The 22,215-nt window shown below is 33.5% G+C and overlaps 1 protein-coding gene across 1 annotated transcript in view; it reads right to left on the bottom strand.

The window, feature by feature from the left end:
• LOC117108722 overlaps positions 1–22,215 on the bottom strand; it is a 54,502-nt gene that overhangs the window by 26,749 nt on the left and 5,538 nt on the right. The window contains exons 3-5 of the mRNA XM_033250846.1: positions 18,451–18,546; positions 13,919–14,095; positions 5,269–6,576 (exon numbers count right to left, since the gene is read on the bottom strand). Of these exons, the coding sequence (XP_033106737.1) occupies positions 5,269–6,576; positions 13,919–14,095; positions 18,451–18,546 (1,581 nt within the window). The remainder of the gene's footprint in view (positions 1–5,268; positions 6,577–13,918; positions 14,096–18,450; positions 18,547–22,215) is intronic.

The raw sequence follows: 22,215 nt of genomic DNA, 5'->3' as shown, positions 1-22,215 counted from the left end.
GGCGGCGGGGGAGGGGGAGCTATGTCAGATGGGGGGGGGGCTTGACCTGTCTGGTGTGGGGGGGCTTATAACTGACACTCAGGCCTAATCTTTAGTTATTATGAGCGGTGCAGTTAACAGAGAGAAAGGTCCCACTGTGGATACAATCTTGACAAATTAAAGCGATACCTCTTTATAGCTAAAATAAGACGTTTCTTAAAGCTAAAAATAGACCTCAAAAAATACTCATCAAACGATGGGACTCCTTTCTTGACAAACATCATACTGGCACTTTTGTATCTGGACTGCCTCAAAAGTAACCTTAAGGCATTATTATAACACCTTCAACAATCTATATTTGTGCCCTTATGCAAAAAACTTTGTACTATTGGGGAATTAGTCCTGATGCAAATAGACTGATATTGTTGTTGTATTTCATCTGAATCTCTGATAAATTTGCAGCTATCACATGCCCAAGCAGTGATATCACACAAGAGATTCAATAGTTTAGTTGTTATAATGTGATAAATAGACTAAAGACATTGTTTCAAAAAGCCCACCTGGTTTGTTTGAAAAAAAAAATGGTGAGGCAGAGAAAAGGGATGTGCGAGGAGACGAAACTATTAATTTTTTATATTTTGCCTTTAAAGCCGTGTTAACACTGGATTAATTTTGGTCAAATTACCCAGTGCAGTCAATTTATTCCAAGCATCCGTTGCCCAGGAAGAATAACTAGGCTGTTTCTCCTTAACACTAAAGTCCAATGAGAAGAGCGTGACTCAGTTCAATTAAATTACATCAAATGAATGTATAATCATACCGACTTGCGCAAAATCTTACTATCTTAACACCTACTTTTAAATCTAAGTGCGAAAAACGGAACAATTTGACCAGCGGTGAAGTTGCTTAAGCCAGGCACTTACTGCGGTAATGGTCGTCGGCCAATGCGATCCTATGGAGAACGCAATGGCCATAGAACGCACGAAATGGACCTTTTTTTAAGATCCATCCGTTGCGTTGCAGATTCGTCGTACGACGCTTGTACAACCCTCGTACGACGCAGTTATTGCCCAACTGAGCTTTTTTCTTGGTTAGATCCAACGCAAACACATGACATCATTATACCAGGACAAATAATATCCTAATACAATATCAGGTACGGCAGACATTGTTGGTAGGTAGTGTACAGGAAATTCATAATTCTCAAATACAAGAGACTAAAAGGCAACAAAGGGAACAAGTCCCTGTACAAAGTACCTATCAGAATAATAAAAATTTCAATAACAAATAGCACAAAATATAATAAAAATATTAATAATAAATAATCTGGAATACAAGATTCTGTCCTACTCTATTCTATAATAGGATGTGCTTATAGAATACCATACTGCAGACCTTCAACGCTATACACTGTCAATCAAAAATGATTGACATATGAAGAGTATTGACCAAGAGGTTGCTGTACTCTTTAACTTAATCCATAGCATCTCCAGGGAAAATAACTTTCCTTGAAAGCGAAATGTTCATTTCATGATTAATTTATGAATGTAGTTTTATTATCAGCATTTTTTACATAATTCCAAGTACCAATATTATGTCAGCTCCTAATTTTCATTCATATTAAAAGGCAGAGAACAAATGGTTTGATTCTAGAGAAATGAAAATGAAAAAAAAATGTTCAGGCTCTGGAGAAAACATTTTTTTATACTACATGTTCTACAAATGAACTTATCGGAAAGAAAAAGAAATAATCGGAAATGACTACACTTTAATGGAAGTTATAAAATATTTAAAAATCTGTATCTTATGAGCCATTCCCAAATTTTATTTCTTCAGAAAACGACTAAAAAAGGAGTCATTAATGTTTCACCTCAGCAAGCTGCTTGCTGTACCATTTTCTACTTGCAAAGAGCAACTCTTTCTGCATTCTATTCTATCTATATTCTATTCTTTTTAAATTTGTAATGGAACAGGCAAACAAAAGGAATAAACTTTAAGTGGTCAAACTTTAAGGGGTAACCATTCACAACCACTGTGATTTTTCAAGATTACTTTGGAAAACATTAGCATATGGAAACTATCACAGTTGACTGAGTGTTCAGAGAATGTGGTCAAGAAAGTGGTGCTGTAAAGATAAATGCAGGCTTGACAAAATGGGAATGGCCGGAATGCTTCCGGAGTGGTTGGCCGAAAGGTACTGTTCCTGCTTCTTGTGCTGAAGACTCAAACCCAGACAGCGTTGGGTTTTAATTGGAATCTGATCGCTTGGCTCCTTGAATAACCATCACATTGAGAAGTAAGATATTATTAAACATGTACTGTATCCGTATATATCTGTTACATGTTGTACTGTAGGTAGGGTGGCATTGTGCTGCAGCTGCCAAGGGGCCGCAGGGGCTCAGCCCAAAATTTCCAATTTTATGTTGAATGAGGACAAATTAAGTATTATGATTATAACATTCACATTCATAGTATCACTAGCAGAAATGACGTTTCTAACAAAATCATCAAAATCGTATACGGCCAAGAGACTACAGTAAATATGTTTTTCTCCTAAAGTTTCTCAGTGAATGACAAAAATGTCTGTGTGACATTTATACATTGCCTTTTAATATCAAAATACCATCATAAAATTCTCTCAGCAGAAAAGACTTTATTCACGAGATTACTAAGTCTCTCATTTCCTGTTGGGGTTAGGTTGTTCTTGATACAAGCAATTACGGTATTATAAACTCACAACACACAAAACATCAATTCTCATGCATAAAAAATAGCCCAACAGTGGTTGTCTGGGAAAAGCAAACAAAAAAAAGGGGGGGGGGGGAAATTTATGCATTGCTGGTAATCAGCAGTACCACTGACCACTAGTCGTGCCGCAGTCTCATCACATTTTCTAGCCCTGTTCTTCAAAATGCTATCATTTACTCAATGTTTTTTTTTCTTAGATTTACGAGGTGCATTATAATAATTTCTATAATTGGTTGTTAATGCAACAAGGTTATATGAACTTGGCTGCTTTTATAAAGTGAACAGTGAAATATTGAGGTACTGGTATAACAAGGTAGAAATTACATTTTAAATACAGATCTCCTTCTAATTAAAAACCTCTTCAATTAAAGACTACCTCCAATTAAAGACCATTCTTCTGTGGTCCCATTGTCTTTTATCTTTATTATTCTAATTAGAGACCAAAGCTGCTAAAGGCCGTGGAAACTCCGGTCCCAAAAGTGGTCTTTAATTAGAGGGAGACCTGTACACTATAATGTGTACTAATATTGTTGCAACTATTTGATAAACATTTATTACTGAATAAAGACAGCAATTCAAAACATGCTGTTGTTTTTAAGAGCAAAAACAATATAAAGACGTACTTTGCCAATAAAACTGAGACAATTTTGAGATGCAGTTCCTTCATTCCAGCAGTAACTGATACATTCACTTGATTGTGAAACTCGCTATGACAAAGCAGGCCTGATGGAAATTTACTGTCATGGCTCGAAGCTCACAAACTGTCACCCCAAGAAGGCATGCATTATGCGAGATAATTTGAATACAAGTGATTCAAGATGTAAATAATGTTTATAACAATGTCATGATTATTATTCAGAATTTTGTTTACAAAAAAATCCAAATTATTTTTTTAAGTAAATTGTTGACTAACAATAATATAAATTTACATTTATATAGTGTAGTGTCTCTATATATGCACTTGACATCAAATTGTAAAACAAAAAGCATGATGATTTATAACAATCAAATAATGCGTGTGGTGACAAACAGCACTTGGTCCTAAACAGTCAACCATCAGTCTCTGCCCTGGTGCAATCCCGGTCCCCTATACCCAGGTGGCGCGAACAAAGGAAAAGGTTTGACCTGCACCTCACAGATAGCCGGGTTGTGAAGAGACTGCGACCAGAGGCCCCAAGAGACAGAGCAGCCTAATCTGATAAAAACAAAAAAGATTTAGAGGCCTATACACTTTTTTTTATCACAATTACTTGCTGGAATAATGTGTTTTAAGTAGTCAAATGTGTCCATGGATTGTAGTTGTCTTACTGTATAGTTAGTGGAATAATGTTCCAATTGTGGGGAGATGATAGGGAAAACGCACTACTATTGTAATTGATTGAAAATGTTTTTGGAACATACAGGAGATTTTTTGAACTTGTGATATCTTCAATGAGTTCTCTGATGTACGTGACTACAAAGCATATAATATTGATTGAATTTTTTTATTGATTACTTTTATCATACTGTAAAAAATGAATTATTTAGTGAGCCTATCCTCAACACCTTGTTTAAACCTATGTCTCTCTGCTGTTTCCTTTTCCTTCATAATAAGTCTCATTACTATACATTAGAGAAGAATCTGGTTCTTTTTTGTTTTTTTTTAAATAAATTATCATCACTTTGCAATCCAATACAAGGTTAAATATTACCACAATTATGTGTGATTCACTGATTTCCTGTTGTGACTAATTCAGCTGTGCTAATTTTTCCCTTGATTTTTGTGAATACATAATATTTCAATTTTTGAATCTACCTTCAACCGGAGAGTGGCATGCTATAGCACAGAGGGTTAAAACTGGTGGCACAGCACTTATCATTGGGTGTGCACTAAACCATGGGGACTTTTGTGTCTCTGGTGGTTCCATTCCACCAAGATGTTCTCCACTATGAAGAATACAGGTCATAGTGCACCAACTATCAGAAGAGACGTTTAAGCCATCTGTCCCATGTACAACATAATCGATGTGCATGTTAAATGTTAAAAAATGCAATATCTTTGAAAAAGTGCAGACAACCGTCTCTATGTAAAGTCCAAAAATTATGCTACACAGGGGTTGCCGATGATCCCAAGGGGGCCCAGCCTGAATTTCCTTACTACAGAGCTAGGATCGATGAGTTATTAGTGTACATTACTGTACGTTTACTTCTTTATTTCACAAAAGTAAAGCTACAGTATGCTATTGTAAGAATTAAATTTCTATTAACATAAATAATAATTAACCATTTTAAATTCTGCCTTTTTTTTCTACTGAAAACCAAAAATAAAAAGTGCAAAGAAACATGAAAAGATTGCTTCTAATAGAAATGTTAATTTCTGTCAAGATATCAAATTTTCTTTGACAATAAACCATTGGATGCCCATATATAGTCATGATGTACCCATATATGGTCATGGTGTGATGTCATCATGACCATACTTAGGCATGCCACGTTTTTGTCATATAAAAAATTATAGTCTGAACAGGCTTTATCAAAACATTCAAAATATCAGATACTCACAGGATCCCATTTCTTGACATTATCTTTCTCCTCCAGTTTCAGTTTATCTCCTTTATTTTTTCCATCAAATTTGATTGGCCCATCATATCTATAAATAGCATCATCCATCGGGTGTTCCTCAATCGACATGTCAGCCAGCGTGATCAGAGATTTACGTTCAATCGCTTCATACTTATTGTCAACTAAAACGGATGCATACTCATTATCTGGCCAGGAAACACTTTCACCACCTGAGCTATGGTCATTAGTATGCACATCACTTCCCGGCAGCACAACTAATGACTGCGGCTCTAGTAATTCCTCATCATCCGTTTCATGCCGGACATTCTCATACTCTCCGTTAGCATCTTCCGGTCCGCTCTGATGCTCAACGTCATTATCCGGTTTCTCATATGTAGATTCATGATCAGAAGCTGGAAAATCACAGCCCTCATCAGCATTCTGATACGGACTATCTTCCTTGTCAGAACTTCGGTATCCGTTTTTATCATCTCCGTGTGTGTCCGGATCTTGGTATGCTTGCTCGACATCAGACAATGGAGCATCAACACATGCATCATAATTTAATCTCATACCATTCAGTTTTGGCAACTCGTATTGATTATCAGCATTGCCCGATTCATCGTTGCAAACCTCCGTGTAATCACCCGATAACATTTGCAATTCTTCGCTTGTCGGTACAGACGTACAAACCGAACTTAACGTACTAGTCGGTGTTGGAATATAATGGTTACTCCTGTTTGTGGGAGACTTTGGAAGAGAGGAAACATCAGGAAGATCCACATCAGCCGATAAATCTTCCAGCTGTAAACTATTAATTCCGTCTTTAATTCCATTGACACCTCTCAAAAGTGAAGCATCTTTCTCTTGCTCAGAAATATATGATGATCCGTTTGTAAATTTTAACGATTCATTCGCTATTGTTTCATTGTCCTTCTCCGAAACCATTTTACTGATGGAGCACACTGGCTCATCTTTCTTTGTCATGGCAACCTGCATGGCCGTGACCTCCGCTGCTAAATTGTTTACAAAATCCTGACAAAATTTTAAGTCGGCTACGACAAATTTTTTGGGTTTCGGTTTTGTTGGTGGACCTACTTTTTTAACTGGGGCTGGTTCTTCCTTAATGACAGGCTCAACTTTTTTGATATGCAACGGTGGTTTGATCTCTTCTACAGGAGATATCTCGGAATCATCACTATCCTGGTACGAAGTGGTAAAATCACCTGAACTTTGGGTATATTCCTCGCTAATTACTGAACCGGAATCAGAAAGTATACTGTTGTTGTCCCATTCCTCAGCCATAAGCTGCAAGTAAAACAATTACAAATTTTTAATATTTCCTATAGAATCTCACCTCTCTTATATACCACATTTATTCGAATAAAATTAATGCCCCAGGTGTTTTTTTCCTGAGAAGGTTTTCGAGGGGGCATTTATTTGAGGGAAACTTTTTTTATTAGTGTAAAATGGATATATACATACTCAGATAGACGTCTTCAATTACCTTAAAAATAGAACGAGTAGAACTACAACCGAATTACCATCAAAATGTGTTATTGGATGTTCATAAAGACTTAATGATCACAACCAGGTTAATAGGTACTACTACTGGAGTATAACATAAATAGAATGCATTGAGAATGTTGCTACCATTAGGTTTGTTTACGTTTATTTAGGAGGGTGTTTATTCAAGCAAAAAATAAACTCCTTGAGAGCATTTATTCAAGGGAGGCATTTATTCTAAATGAGGCTCTAAAGGGATGTTTATCCAAGGAGGTGAATAAATATAGTAAATGTACAACCATTTTTGACAATTAATGTAAAAAAATACATTAACCTGGCCTTGAATACAAGATCAGACATTTTTAGTAAGTGTTTGAATTACTACCTTTACCTTTATGAATAAGAACTATCAGTTTCTTTTCTTTTTCTTTTTTTTTCTTTTTTTTTTTTGGTTTTTTGGTTTAATATACCGTAAAACCACCACATAAATGACAATGTTTTGAAAAGGTCAAAATTCTTATGAGCCCTTTTCAAGAAATTAAAATAGGCAGAGCAAACATGTCAAACAATGCAAATTGCAATGTTCTGAAACAAATAATATGGCAGACATTATGATTTTCATTAAAAATATTTTCTTTAATAGAATAATAACAACAATAATTCTTATTATTTTTTATTTTATGTATTACACCACATGTGAACATAGAGAAAATTTGGAAAAACATGAACATATATAATGTATATAAAAACGAATGAAATTCATGGAATTAGGGATTGTCTCTAAGTACCTATAGAGACGGTTACATCTGAGTGGGGCCCTTAATGATGATGATGATGATGGTGAATAAAAATGGTAATGAAGATGACAATGATGATGATCATGACAGCCATGATGATGATGATGAATATGATGATAATGATCAGGATGACCAGGACAATTATAGTTTGTGTTTATCATCATTTACATTACCAGTAAAATGGCATGGTGAAATTTTGTTTGAAATTTAAAATACAGTTTAAAATAGGTTAAAATTTATATAAAAATGTTATCCCTTCTTCAGGAGATGAGTCAGCGGAATACTAGATGATTCACTCATATAGACCCTTCACTGAAAATACAAATACCTACACATGAAACAAAATGATAAGTTAAGATTAGGAGACTACTTGTAGTAACTCCTGTAAAATGTGCATAAAAAGTTCGCCCTCCATCGGCAGGCCTCTTCTAACTAAAATATAGACCTCTCTAATATGGCATCATAAAAACACCACAAAAATGAAGAATCTGCTATGTACTGTACATCATAATCTCAGAGTGAATACATACATACGTCATATTTGTGATTCATCCTACGAAACATATCCTACGAAACATTAGAATGATAATAATAATAACAACAATAATTCTTATTATTTTTTATTTTATGTATTACACTACATGTGAACATATTGAGAAAATTTGGAAAAACATGAACATATATAATGTATATAAAAACGAATGAAATTCATGGAATTAGGTATTGTCTCTAAGTACCTAGAGGCGGTTACATCTGAATGGGGCCCTTAATGATGATGATGATGATGATGATGATGATGATGATGATGATGATGGTGAATAAAAATGGTAATGAGGATGACAATGATGATGATCATGACAGCCATGATGATGATGATGAATATGATGATAATGATCAGGACGACCAGGACAATTATAGTTTGTGTTTATCATCATTTACAGTACCAGTAAAATGACAGAAATAATGGCATGGTGAAATTTTGTTTGAAGTTACACAGTCTAAAATAGGTTAAAATTTATATAAAAATGTTATCCCTTCTTCAGGAGATGAGTCAGCAGAATACTAGATGATTCACTCATATAGACCCTTCACTGAAAATACAAATACCTACACATGAAACAAAATGATAAGTTAAGATTAGGAGACTACTTGTAGTAACTCCTGTAAAATGTGCATAAAAAGTTTGCCCTCCATCGGCAGGCCTCTTCTAACTAAAATATAGACCTCTCTAATATGGCATCCTAAAACACCACAAAAATGAAGAATCTGCTATGTACTGTACATCATAATCTCAGAGTGAATACATACATACGTTATATTTGTGATTCATCCTACGAAACATATCACTCTCCATTCTGGACCTATCCATCTCTCCACCACATCTCCCGGAGTGCTTCATCCACAGTGCTGGATGCTATGACTGATCCACACGGAAGTTTAAACATGCCATTCATATATTCAACTGATCCCTTAAAATGGAATAAGCTATACTCTGTTCAACACTTTCCAAGGTCTTCAGAGGTTTCAGCCAATCGGATCGTTCAGATTCGTAAAAAGTATAACAACTTGCCTTATGACAATGATGATCCTTCTTTATCAAATCATCTCAGAATATATTTGACAGCTGTGATCTATTTAAACACTGAACCCTTAAACATTCTGGTAAAGCTTGTGATAGGCGCAGTTAATAATTCACACGTGTATGTGATAAGCAATAAATTTTACAAACACTTAACTGACTGCCAACTTCTTCTGTATCCATACTGGTAATCATTATTTTTTATTCATTTTCTTTCATTTTTTTTTTATAAATAAAATGATATAATAATAATAATAACATCACAATAAAAATAAAATCGTACCATTAAAAATTGGGCTAACAAAAGAGAAAAACAAAATCCAATATTGTAATTGTTTATGTTGTAGAAGTAGTATGTGGCAAAACCAGTCATTTGTCAGAAATCATGTTTCAGAGATACAGAGATGGCCAAAACATGCTGGAATGTCAATATTCTTAAAATCTATTTTATTGACTGAACTAAACTTTATATTTCTATACGTCATGCTATGTTGTTATTTTCCTCATTTTCAATGTTAAAACAACACATTTTTCTGCCTGTGAAATGCCTGAAATCGTAAACTTTAAAGGCTAATTTCTCAAATATGTTTAAACTCCTGACTTCATAATGAAATGTCGGATTTAAATAATTCTTTTACAATTTTATAGCTCTCATTATACTGTTTTACCCTGTATTGATAACTAAAAATCAATTTCTTGTCAAGAGTGACTGGTTTGGCTTGTCTTTACCATATATAGTTCTCTCAATTGGCAATTAGAATGACAAATATTTTCCATTGCCATTAAACAGATTAATTAATACCATTTGTACTGTAATACAGTAGGTCTTTGCAAAGCAATTTTTTAACCATTCTGTTCTGCTACATATGGCCAAAGAATAACATTTAAAAAAAATACTGTTTCAGGTCTTATGAACAGTAAATTACCACTCCCTGACTGGCACTGCCGCTTGAGAGGGGATGATCACTGGCATTTCAGGACTCATCCACGCTTTAAGTGTAGTAGTTACTCACATAATATCAATTTAATATTCATTTGTTGTAACATGAAGTTTTAATTTTAATTTTAATTTTATTTCAATTCGCATTCAACAGCGGGTGTCCCGCCACTTACAGAATGGAAACAAAAAACAGATACAAATAAACAGATATAAATAATTTAAATAGTCACAAAAGATAACAAAACTTACTCTAGTATAGGCCTATGTAAAATACATTTGATCTTCTTTTTATATACTTCTACACTATTATAAAATACATCTATGGAATTATCTTCTTTGCTAAGATTGCTATATAATCTAGGTAATCTATTGATTAAACCATTTTTCGTAACATTGACTCTGGCAAAAGAAATTGTGAAGAATTCAGTATAGGTATTACAGCACCTATGGGGTTTAACAGATATACCAAATAAAGATGTTAAGTAATTATCATAGATACCATTAATACATTTAAATAAAAATGTTAAATCCAGAAAATTACGTCGACTTTTAAGTGAAGGAAGATTAATAGAACTTTTTGAAACATTACATAACCTTGAAACAAATTTAACAAAGCTGTGTTGAATAATGTCAATGTTAGAGGCTTGTGTTGAACTGATGCTGTTAAAAATAACTGTACAAGTTTCAACTTGCGGTCTAACTAAGGAATTAAACAGAGAGATATGGGTATTTACATTATTAATATGCCAGCAATATCGCTTGACGAGTCCTAACATCCTATTAGCTTTAAAATAAATATGTTTAATATGTTCGTTAAAATTAAGCTTAGAGTCGATAATTATGCCAAGATCACAATGAGAATTTACATTGTCTAAAGTATGATTACAAATACTGTATGGAAATAAAATTTTGTTCTTTTTAATTCAAATATTTAAAACTTTACATTTACTTAAACTAAGTTCCATATGCCAAGTATTGCACCATGAATTAAGTTTATGTAGATCATCTTGTAAAAGGCGTGAATCGTGCATATGAGATATTAATCTAATCAATTTCAAATCATCAGCATAGAGTAAACAATGGGAATTGAAATTCGAAGGTAAGTCATTTATGAAAAGGGTAAAAAATAAAGGTCCCAAAATTGTTCCCTGCGGGACACCTGATCTCACAGGGAGCCAGTCTGATGTACTGCCATCAATTGAGACCCTTTGTTTTCGATAATTGATAAGTAATTGTGCAAAAGCTTTAAAACATTTCCAGTAAAACAAAATTTAGAAGTGAAATTTTCACTATTTTTTGGATTAGCCACTCTAGATACAAGTTCTATAAAGATGTCTTCCAAAAACCATTGAAGCACAGTGGATGAAATGAAAAGCCAGAATGGATGAAAGTTGTGAAATGTTGTGTGGAACTATTGTGCATGCATACTTTACACTGATGCTCTGCATAGTGCTAACAAACAATAGTATTGAATAATAATATGTTGTTAATTATTGTTTACATTGAGTGAGAGGTAATAGGCCTATGTGTCAGCACACAGTATCAGTATCATATTCTTGAATGGCAGAAAATCTAATCGCCCATCTAATACTGCACATTTTCAACCAGGAACTTGAAATAGAGGGGCCAATGGAGGAACTTTTCACAGATGGAGGCCCCACCTCAGCCGCCCCACCATTGTTGGGACTGAGGTAACAAAAATTATGATTATGGCCTCTAGATGGTCGGAAATGGCACTCTCAGACCTAAATTTGATTATAATTTTCTTTTTTTTTCTCCTTTTATTTAAATAATTTTAACAAATTCAGGATGGGGGGGGGCCTTGAATTTGCCACTGTTTCTTTTATATCGGTAAGAATGTGAAATTCACACAAGAAGCACCAAAGCTGGGGTCCCAAGCCTCCCGCAAGCAGTGGGAGTTTCTTGGATATCTGGATGGCCTCTCACACTCCAGCAAATACAGTATCAGAAATCAGAAAATAACCCATCTTCAGCAAACTAATTAAATCTGCATGTTTTTCTATATACAATTTATTATCATTTGTCTCACAGTAGTCAATTTCTGCGGGTATCACTAGGAGTAGAAAATAAAATTAGATGCGCGAAGAAAGCTTCCAGACCTCTCGCGGAAATGACTTGGTATCCCCGGCTGCTGAGGTACAGGGGCTGATCCGGAATTTTTCAAACGTGGGGGCACAACAGTTTTAGAATAGGTAAATGAGTAGCACATAACATTGACTTACTGAAATTTTTAAAATTTAGTAGCAAAACTGGGGAGAACGGGCCCCCTGCGCCCCCTACTGGATCCGTCCTTGAGGTAGTTTGTGGCTCCATGGCTTTCAGCACTAAACCTGCAAACATACGGCCAGACTAAGGCCACTCTATCTTTTTACTGCCCACCATCCCTAATATATCATCCTTGACCTCTTCCCCTTCCCAATGATGCCACAGTTGCCTAGAGTCTATGTAATCTAAAACAGATGAAACAAATCAATATAGAGGGCCATTTTTCGTTTAAATACACAAACTGTTGACAAAAGCCTCGTTGAAATTAATGTTTTACGTTCAGAATAGAATGTTAACGAAGATCCAATCACAATCACAATGAAATGAAAAATATCACTTACAGTCCAGTTGTTGTACAGTATAATCTTTCTTTATGAGTAGAAAATAACCATCAATCAAAGAAACACAATTCCTGCTCTGTCCACTGGGAGAAATAACCCAATTTGTTTCCTGTTCTATACGGGCTACTTACCTACCTGCTAAAGATGCAACACTTCCTCATTCTCTCCTAAGCCTTAATAGAACTAAAAGGTATCAATTCAATACAAGAGGAAACAGGGTAAATGAGGCCACCAATCAGGGTGATAGTTCCAAGTGGTAAAAGCTTCTTAAAATTCCCCTTCTTTTCCTTGTTCATAGGTATGAGGCCAAGACATGTTGAAGTATTATCACTTTCTTCCTGGTTATAGCACATGATCTTGTTGGTTGCCAAGTTACAAAACTCCCGAGGGCTTACACTGTCGCTCAACTTCCATTAACAACGAAAATCCAGACATTTTGTAAAGTTCAAGGGTTAGTTTAGAATGGTACATATTTATTATCAATGTCAATAATTTAAATGAAAATTCAATTTGGTCAGGGAAGAATAAATATCACTCCCATAAATATTTTACCAAGTGAAACCATCATTATCAATTTCTGGGGGAAAAAAAATCAGAAAAGGACTTTCCATGAAGAACAAACACTATTGTGTAAATCCTTCTCCTAGGATTTTCATTTGTGTTTTTACTGCTTGACGATACCCAAAAAAAATACCATCAGAATTGGAGTCATCTTTTTAGATGGGTCAATGCAAAAGATGAAAGTACCAGTTTACTCATTATGTGTCATCATCTTCCAAGTATTGTATTTTGTTAAGATGATTTGCATTTAAGTTTACATAAAATTTATAACAATGCTCTGTAGCGTAAGTGAATTCTGGTGAGGAATGGGCTAAACAGTTCTAAACCAAAGAAAAAAACTAATCTCATGCCTTTTTTAAATGAACAAAATATCTGCCATTATTGGTAGAGTTTTAAAAAAAAATGTGGAAAAATGATAAGGAAGGACACCATGTAAAAATTCTCATCAATGCAGCTGATAGAAGGTACATGAAAAGCAATGTCCCATAAATACTTAGTACCAGCTTCAGTGCCTGAAGATATTATACTGAAAAGTAGAATGAAATATATCATGTGCGTATATATTATTGGTTATATATTGAAAAAGAATTTACTGATCTAGCATGACGGTAAAAATTGTATATAGTACTCAAGAACTAACCTTCGAAAGACATCTTCGATTTCGTTTGCAGAGCTCCACTAATCTCTGTTTGGACATAGACAGTTGACTATATGTGGCTTGTCCATCGTCTGCCTGTGCCGTTTGACTTAACCGCTTGTATTCGCGCTGTAAGCGTGCTATTGCATCTTGTAATGACCGAACTAACAACTCCAAATCCTAGTGGGGAAAAAAATGATAATAAATAATAAATAACAGAATAATTGAAAATATATCAATGTAATAATAAAAAGAACAGATTGATTTATAATGATGATGTTGACAATGATAATAACAATATACAATAAATCTGGTGATGGCAACAGTGAGTTTAGTACCATTGAAAATGATTATGTTTATGGACTGGATATACTTAGTACACCATCCATAAAATACAATAATGTAAACTGATTAAACACAAAATAGCTTTAAAAACCTATTTCCAATTGTGGTCCTTTAGTAACTAAGGCCCCATAAAAAAAATAGTTTATCACTCGCTCCCTCATCACTTTTTGGAAAAATCTGATTTTTTTTTTTCAATCAACATATATTTTTATTTCAAACAGTCCTTTTTCCATCTTTTTTCACTTGAAAAGCTCAGGGTTTCTTGCAAATATGCTTACTGGTACAACAAAAACATATTTTTTAAATATAAATTTGATTCCATTCTTATGACTTCTTATATGTGTCTCTAACCATTGATTTACTTGTGATCATTGGTAAAATGGGGGCGGGATTAGCAAAAGAAAAAAAAAAAAAAAGCTCCCTCCCTTATCAGTTTTTATTCTTTGATAGGGTGATAAACTAATAATTTTTTTATGGGGCCTAAAACAAACACAAACATAAAACACTGGAAACGATCTAGTTGCGTTTTAAAAACTTAAATGCTAAAATACCTAAAAGCACACAACTTCTATAGTCGCAAATGCATTTGGATTTATAAAAGATAAAGATTTTACCAACACCATGGGCAACATTCTAATGGCTATATCTTATCGCTGCTCTCATTTGGATTTTTTGAGTCAATTTTACTATGAAAAATTGTACTAACCAAGCCATGAAAATCAACTATTGAGGGCCCTAATCCATGACATAATCAATCAAGTGTCTTTGGAAGTTAAAAAAAGATGCATTTTTGCATTGGACAGCTCAGTAAACATATCCGGGTCAATTTACTGGGCACAATCCTCTTGGTTAAACTAAGCGCTTATCTTGGTAAGTTTTCCTGAGAGGTAATTTTCCTGGGCTGTTCGCACTGGACTAATTACGGTAAAAAGCAAACTAGCGCCTCAGTTAGTTTTACCACAAAATGGTCAGTGCGATTGCGACTTAGATGGCAGTGAAATCAGGTACAGTCAATATGTTAGCAGTACAAGTCATCTTCATCATACTGCTATTTGTCTTTCAACATCGCATGTTTTTCCTCCCATTCACAATCAGCAAGAGAGTATATGTTAGTACAAGTACACCTACCAATACCATATAAGAATATATTAGGATGTATCCTATATAAGTAGTGTTGCGCCATCTGGGTTGGAGTTGTGAGTTCAGAAGTGTATCATTAATGTGGTGGAAGTTTTGGACTTCTTTACCAACCAAACTTTCATAAAATGTCTGTTGCCGAGGTCTGTTTATACTTTTTAGTAAATTTCAACCAATTTGCCTAATTTGGCTATCCTCTCAGGGTGTCGAAGCATGAAAATTGTCTCAGCAACACAATTTATTTTAAAAGTATTTTTTTACCTCCATTATATTTCAATATTGAAATCACATCTTAAATATTTCCCTCAATCATTTTATCTTGTTTCCTTTAAGAAAAATATCAATTGATATTTCCAGTTCTCTGAGCTTATCTTTCTCTGTAGCATTTTGTTTTGAGTGGCTTTTCGACAAATATCCTACTGTAGACGTGCGTGCATGTACTTTAGTAGAAACTAATGTATTCCAAACCTTTTATACCCTAGTAGGTACCCATTCATATTCCTGGGTCAAGATCAAGAGGCATCAATCAAATTTCATCAGAAAAAGCTTCACATAAAATGTGATGGAACATAGAGTTGAACATGTTAAACATTTTTTGATACAATTTGATAATATAATATATGACATCATCATACCTATATATGGACACATCACATTTTTTTGTCATATAAAGTCTTATAGTGCAGACAAAGCTTAAAATAGCTTGAAATTTATAATTTTAGGTCTATATTATTATATGGGGTGGAGTAAAATTAGCTTGGTGGTAAATATACTTGACTTCTAAGACCTGGGTGCTGGGCAGGATATTTTGTCATCACGACTAAAAAAAACTACACGCCCTAAGCATCAGCATGAAGCTTACCGTATTTTCTCGCATATAAGACGAGGCTTAAAATAGCAAATAACAATCGCAAAAAAAAAAAAAAACCTATCGTCTTATACATTCAACACATACAAATTTTTTATTTTTAAATCATGTTCATATTACAAGTTACAAAATACAAGTCAACTTTATTGTCAAAAAAAAAAATTCCGAGATATTTTTTGTACATAACATAGAATCGTTTATAAATGTGATAAATGTCACTTAAATAAAATAGTAGTAAATAAAAATTGGAGTTTGTGTAGTTATCTCCTTAAATCAAGCAATGTACAATGCTGAATGTCTGAAACGGTTAGTTGATATTTTGTGTTCTTTAAGTGTAACCCTTCCCGATCTATTTACGATAATGTCTGAGTATAATGGATGGGATAAGTCTTGCATAATTAAATTAAATTTCTTATGTATAACATTTAAAAAAATATCTTCTAAGGATTTCACATCGGCTCCAATCGCTGAAATGATGCTACTAACTGTTAGTATGATTGAACTTATTTCTATATACACGGCATAGGCTTAGCCAGCGAGCCGTCCGGCCATCTCATGGACGGCCTACAATTATTTAGAACAACCACTTTATGATTTTAAAATCATGTTCGTATTAAGTGCAGATCACGATAATCAAATTTTTATGTATTCTACTTAACAGGTTATCCAGTTTAAAGAAAGTAGTTGATTTTTTGAAATTTATGATTAATCTTGCTTAAAAGAATCTGAAAGATATACTGTCTCAAAATCAAACCTCAAAATAATAATTAAAACATTTCTTTTTTATTTCTTTGCCATTTAAACATGCAATCCATTCGGTGTTCGCTTTTTTTATTCGATTATCTTGAACTTGTCCCGTTTCTATACGCACAAAATAATTTAAATAAATAACAAATTCTTTTTAAAAATGATCATTAATTGGATATTTCTTGCCAGCAGAAACAGGCTCCTAAATATAAGTTAACAGCAATTTGGGTGTGTAATTTATATTATTGTATTTTGATACTGGAAGCAAATAAATTCTATACAGGCCAAAAATCATATCTTTTTAATTAAAGTCATTATCCACAAGTTCACAAAAAACAAGATGTAAAAAAAGTCTCACTATATCTTTAAAATGCTATCCATCCTGTTCCGTGCTATCACGTGGCATTTGAGCCTATGTGTTCACTGATATTCTACGTTCACGTTTAACAACACATCGTGAGAAAGCGACATTAATCAGGTAATTACACGTTTTAAGTCATCCAACCTGCAGTAATTTTCATATCAACACTTCCTTACCAACTTTTTTAATATTAGTATTCATAAATTGAGTCACCGCCATGCTTCTGTCTGGTATACCATGATGTACCAGTTTAAAGTGTCACTAAAATCTAGCTTGGAATTAAATAGTGCAATATTTAAATAAAGTTTAGTGTCATTAGTACAACTGATAGTTAATTTACACAATATTTATATTTTGGAGACTTAATAAGTTACTAACCAATTACACTTTTGCATAAATCAAAATACAATTAAATATTCTACAGAAGAAATACAAATTAAATGAATTTGTTTTTTTTACTAAAAGAAAGCGAAATACTTTAATGATATTTGTGCTGGCCACAGATGACAAATGAATAATGATGTTAATAATATTCAAGAAGGTTTAATGTACAGTAAAGTAATATAGACCAAGACAACATTCATAAATTTATGCAAAGTGGCAAATATAAAAATTTATTTAAATCCTTTAGAAAGTAAAAAGATTTTAGCTACATTTATCTACAACATTTGATAACAATTTATAACATATTTATTTTTAATTTATATATTAATTTGACATTGTGATCAAAACAACTATACAGCCAAGGCATCATAACATGTGAAAAGATATTACAAAAAATTTGATAAGAAAAATACAATTTAAAGATTTTTATGCTTATTATTCAATTTTAATATGCTTGTACATGATTTTTTATCAACTGCAAAAATAAATATAACATAAATAAATAATTAGCATTAAATGAATGATTTTTTTTTTTTTTTAAATTGAGTCTACAAATATTGATAAAATGAAAGCTAATTTATCAAAGAAATTACAGTGTTACTTTTCATTGTTTTTCAGACTACGTTCTAAAAATAATAAACTAACAACACACCTTAAACAAAGAAGGTATAAATATTTGAAAGTAAAACATACTTGCCGCTCTAAATGTTGGACCGCAGTATCAAAATCCTGGCCGTTCGTGTTCAGTAATTTAAGGATACTGTGTTGTGTGTCTATGCTCGATGACATCTAAATTAGTGGAAGAAATGAAACGTTTAACGGGGTTTCCTCATTAAATTGCGACTCACAGGAAGAAATACAACTATGTCATTAGGCTGTGCGTCAAAAAAAAAACATGTGACATGCCTAAATATGGTCATGATGACATCACATCATGACCATATATAGGCACATAATGACTATATATGGGCATACAACATTTTTTTTGTCAAATTTAATAATCTGGATAGAGCTTTTAACAACAATCACCTAAAAACAGGCAACCGAAGCCCAGTGTGAAGTGGCTGGACAACAGAGGCTACTACATATCTTAGGGGACATTCTAAATTATATCTTTTTAACTGTACGGTCGTTCCAAGGTAAAACAACGTAGCTGCACAAAAATATAACAGCAGTTACGTTGTTTTGGCATGGTACGGCCGTGTATAATTTGAAGAATTTTCTGAGAGGGGTGGGAAAAGATAAAGCTAAAGTATTCTCATTTTTTTTTAAATGCTTCTACCAAAATGCATTTAAGCAGCGGTGAAAATAAAAATAAAAGTTTATTCACAAATAAAAAATTTGACCTAATTTCTCATATGAGAATACCTCTTGACCAAATGCTCAGCTTAAAAATCAAATTGTCATTTTTTTTTTACCATCCTCTGTTGAATGAACCATTGTTCACAATTTATGACATGGATTTATGTATATTTCAAAAAGGTTCCTTTTTCTGAAACTATTATTAATTATAGTTGATGCAATCAATAATAAACAATGAATAGCCAAATAATGCTGGTTTGATCAAAATAGCAAACACTATACAACCTTGTTATTAATGGATCAAGAAGTTCAACAAAATTGGTTTGACATTAATAAATTATATCATTAGGCAAAAAGAAGATTGCGTTGCTCAAGCCCAATACAGTGCCAGCTTATTCTTTGTGGTATAATTTTTAAGAAAAGTATTCAAAAATGGTACAAAAGTAGAATATAATTATGGTTACTATCTAATATTTATCTTTAAGTGTTTTGAAGACTCTTTATCTCATACAGATAAAGTTTAATATTATTTTCCATTAAGTGTTACATTTTTGCTATTTTTTCCTTCTAAAAACAGCACCATACGAGGGACATCAGTCCGTGACCAAATTCATTTGATAGGCCAATCCACCACTGCTTGTATAAAATGAATCACTAGTCATTTTCCAAAAAAAAAAAATCATTCAAAAATGGTATAAAAGTAGGATATGTGGCAAAGACAAACCAGTCACTCGTCACAAATCATGTTTCAGAGATAATGGCCAAAACATGCTGGAAATCCAGTTATTTTACTCATTTTCAATGTTAAAACAACAATTTTTAACGATTTGGCGAGTGGTTTCTGCCTGAGGAATGGCCAAAATTAAAAAATGTGAAGGCTGATTTATTTTTCTTTAAACAGCTGTATGTTTAAACTCCAGTAACTTCATAACGAAATGTCGGATTTAAATGATTCTTTTTATAGCTCTTATTTTACTGAACCCTTAATAACTAAAAAAAATGAATTGACTTTTTGTGAGGAGTGACTGGTTCGGCTTGTGCCACATATAAATATTAGTATTTAATATTTTTCTTTCAATGTTGCAAAGCAACTTGGTATAGTAATATTCATCATTTATTTCAAATCCACATTTACAACAGAAAGAATAATAGACAACCAATGCGGTTTGGGATCTTAAAACAAAAAAGCTGATACATCAATCATTTCCCCAGCTTAGATATTGTTGCCAAGGTCCTAAAAGACAGATATTTGTAGAGAAATTGGTCAAAGTGTGCAGCTGTGAAGTAAACTTGTATGTTTGTGTATTCATAGGCACATATTCCTGATTATATTTCAGGTGCGGACTTAGAGAGGGAGGGGGAGCCGTGGCCGCCCCCCCTCCACCCTTTTGAAAAGTTAAAATAAAATAAAAAATAAAAAAGAAAGAAAAATAAATAATTGATCGCACAAAAATGCCCCAGAGGATATTTTCGAGCATCTACAAAACAAAAATTCGTCGGGGAATTCCCCCGGACCCCTATGGTAGTGTTGTCTCATTCGGCCCCATTTCGGCCTCCTTTCGCACCCCCACCCCCCTTCGGACATCTTTGGATCCGCCCCTGTATTTTAATTGAAGCTTGAATAGAGGCAAATTTCCTTGTTATTAATTCAACAGCAGTGATTACGAGAATACAATCAACTAATGAATTGAATTTTTGCATTGCATGGAAGCATTTTTTGCAACGGTTGATATTTGGCTTTCAACCTTGAGGTAGGGATTTTAAATCCGTACTGCCCTCAGGCAATGCACTTTACTAATGTTTGCTGCTCTGAGGTACATGGTAAAATGTGTACCACAGCATGACTTGGTTTACTGTGTACTCTCCAGAAAGCAGAGATGGTAGCAAATCATATCGATATGCAAATGTACATATTGTATGTGCAATCATGAGGAGTGCTAAAGTAAACTTTGATCAGACTGGTCTGGAATTGGCAACATAGAAATAAACGGTAGTACTGTATCATTATTATTATTATGTAATTTCTTGTTTATAGTACTGTACATGTGGTACTAGACATTTCAAATTTAGGGTCTTTGATGTTAATCAGATCTCAAATGATTTTCTTGCCAGAGGGTGAACCCTGTTTGCCTTTATACAAGATTTTTTTGCGTAATTTATTCTAACAGCAAAGCCACATACTATTGGTTCACAACCAAAAATTGGGTGGCTAAATAAATTAGAGGGTCACAAGAAAATATATTAAAATTTGAGTTTTATATATCCTGCTAAAATTTCTGTAGCAATTAAGATTGCATGTTGTTTTACCAATTAATGACCAATTTTGAGTATTTTCTTGGAAGCGGGTAGCACTGCAGCAAATTACCTGGACATTTGTTTGGGTCGTCTGCCAAAAAGTCTGAGAACTGCTGGGCTAGTGAAAACAATGCTAATGTACTATACGGTATACACTATTTAGTAGAAATTCCCTTTACAATGATTACTGCCTTGTTAGTTTTCGTTGCCAATCTGTAATTTTTATAAATCTTAAGAGTTATTTTTAGTATTTGGTAAATTTTTACTCAATGAGAATTCATATCCTTTGTTCTTCTTGCAAGCATTATCAGGGGCAAAGTTCTGAGTCAGGATTTGTTATTGTTACTGCAAGGGCGATGCTCATGACAAAATATTAAATAGCCCTATTATAAAACGATGCTGATGCTGGGCAGAAAGAAAGAGTTCATACAATTCTATTAAGTGGGTGGTTGAAGAAATTATTTTTCATCACATGACTATTTATTTGAAGGGCAATGTGGCAATTTATGCAGGCCAAAACATTAATTTTTACATAAGTTTCAAGGTCTTAACAAAAAAACCCAACTTTTTTTCTTGCATTCTATTTATAGAAATCAACATAATATTCTTCATGTTCAAAATTGATGAAAACAAGACAAGATAACAATTGTCAAGACTAATTGTTGCGGTAATAAGAGAATATGATAAACAGATAATGTAAACCTGTCTTATATTCTTCATAATAATGATATAGGGCTTCAGCAAAGGGCAGTGACATAAGAACTATCATTTCAGAGTTCTATGTAGTCATGGAACCCATGAATTTGAATTATGACCTACCTTCGCGGACCTCTGCTTTGTGAGTATGATTCCAGAATTAAG

This window comes from Anneissia japonica, unplaced genomic scaffold (genome assembly GCF_011630105.1).
Source record: "Anneissia japonica isolate Jap-2015-1 unplaced genomic scaffold, ASM1163010v1 scaffold128_len593404_cov183, whole genome shotgun sequence".
Taxonomy (NCBI): domain Eukaryota; kingdom Metazoa; phylum Echinodermata; class Crinoidea; order Comatulida; family Comatulidae; genus Anneissia; species Anneissia japonica.
This window is presented reverse-complemented; position numbering and strand designations above follow the sequence as displayed.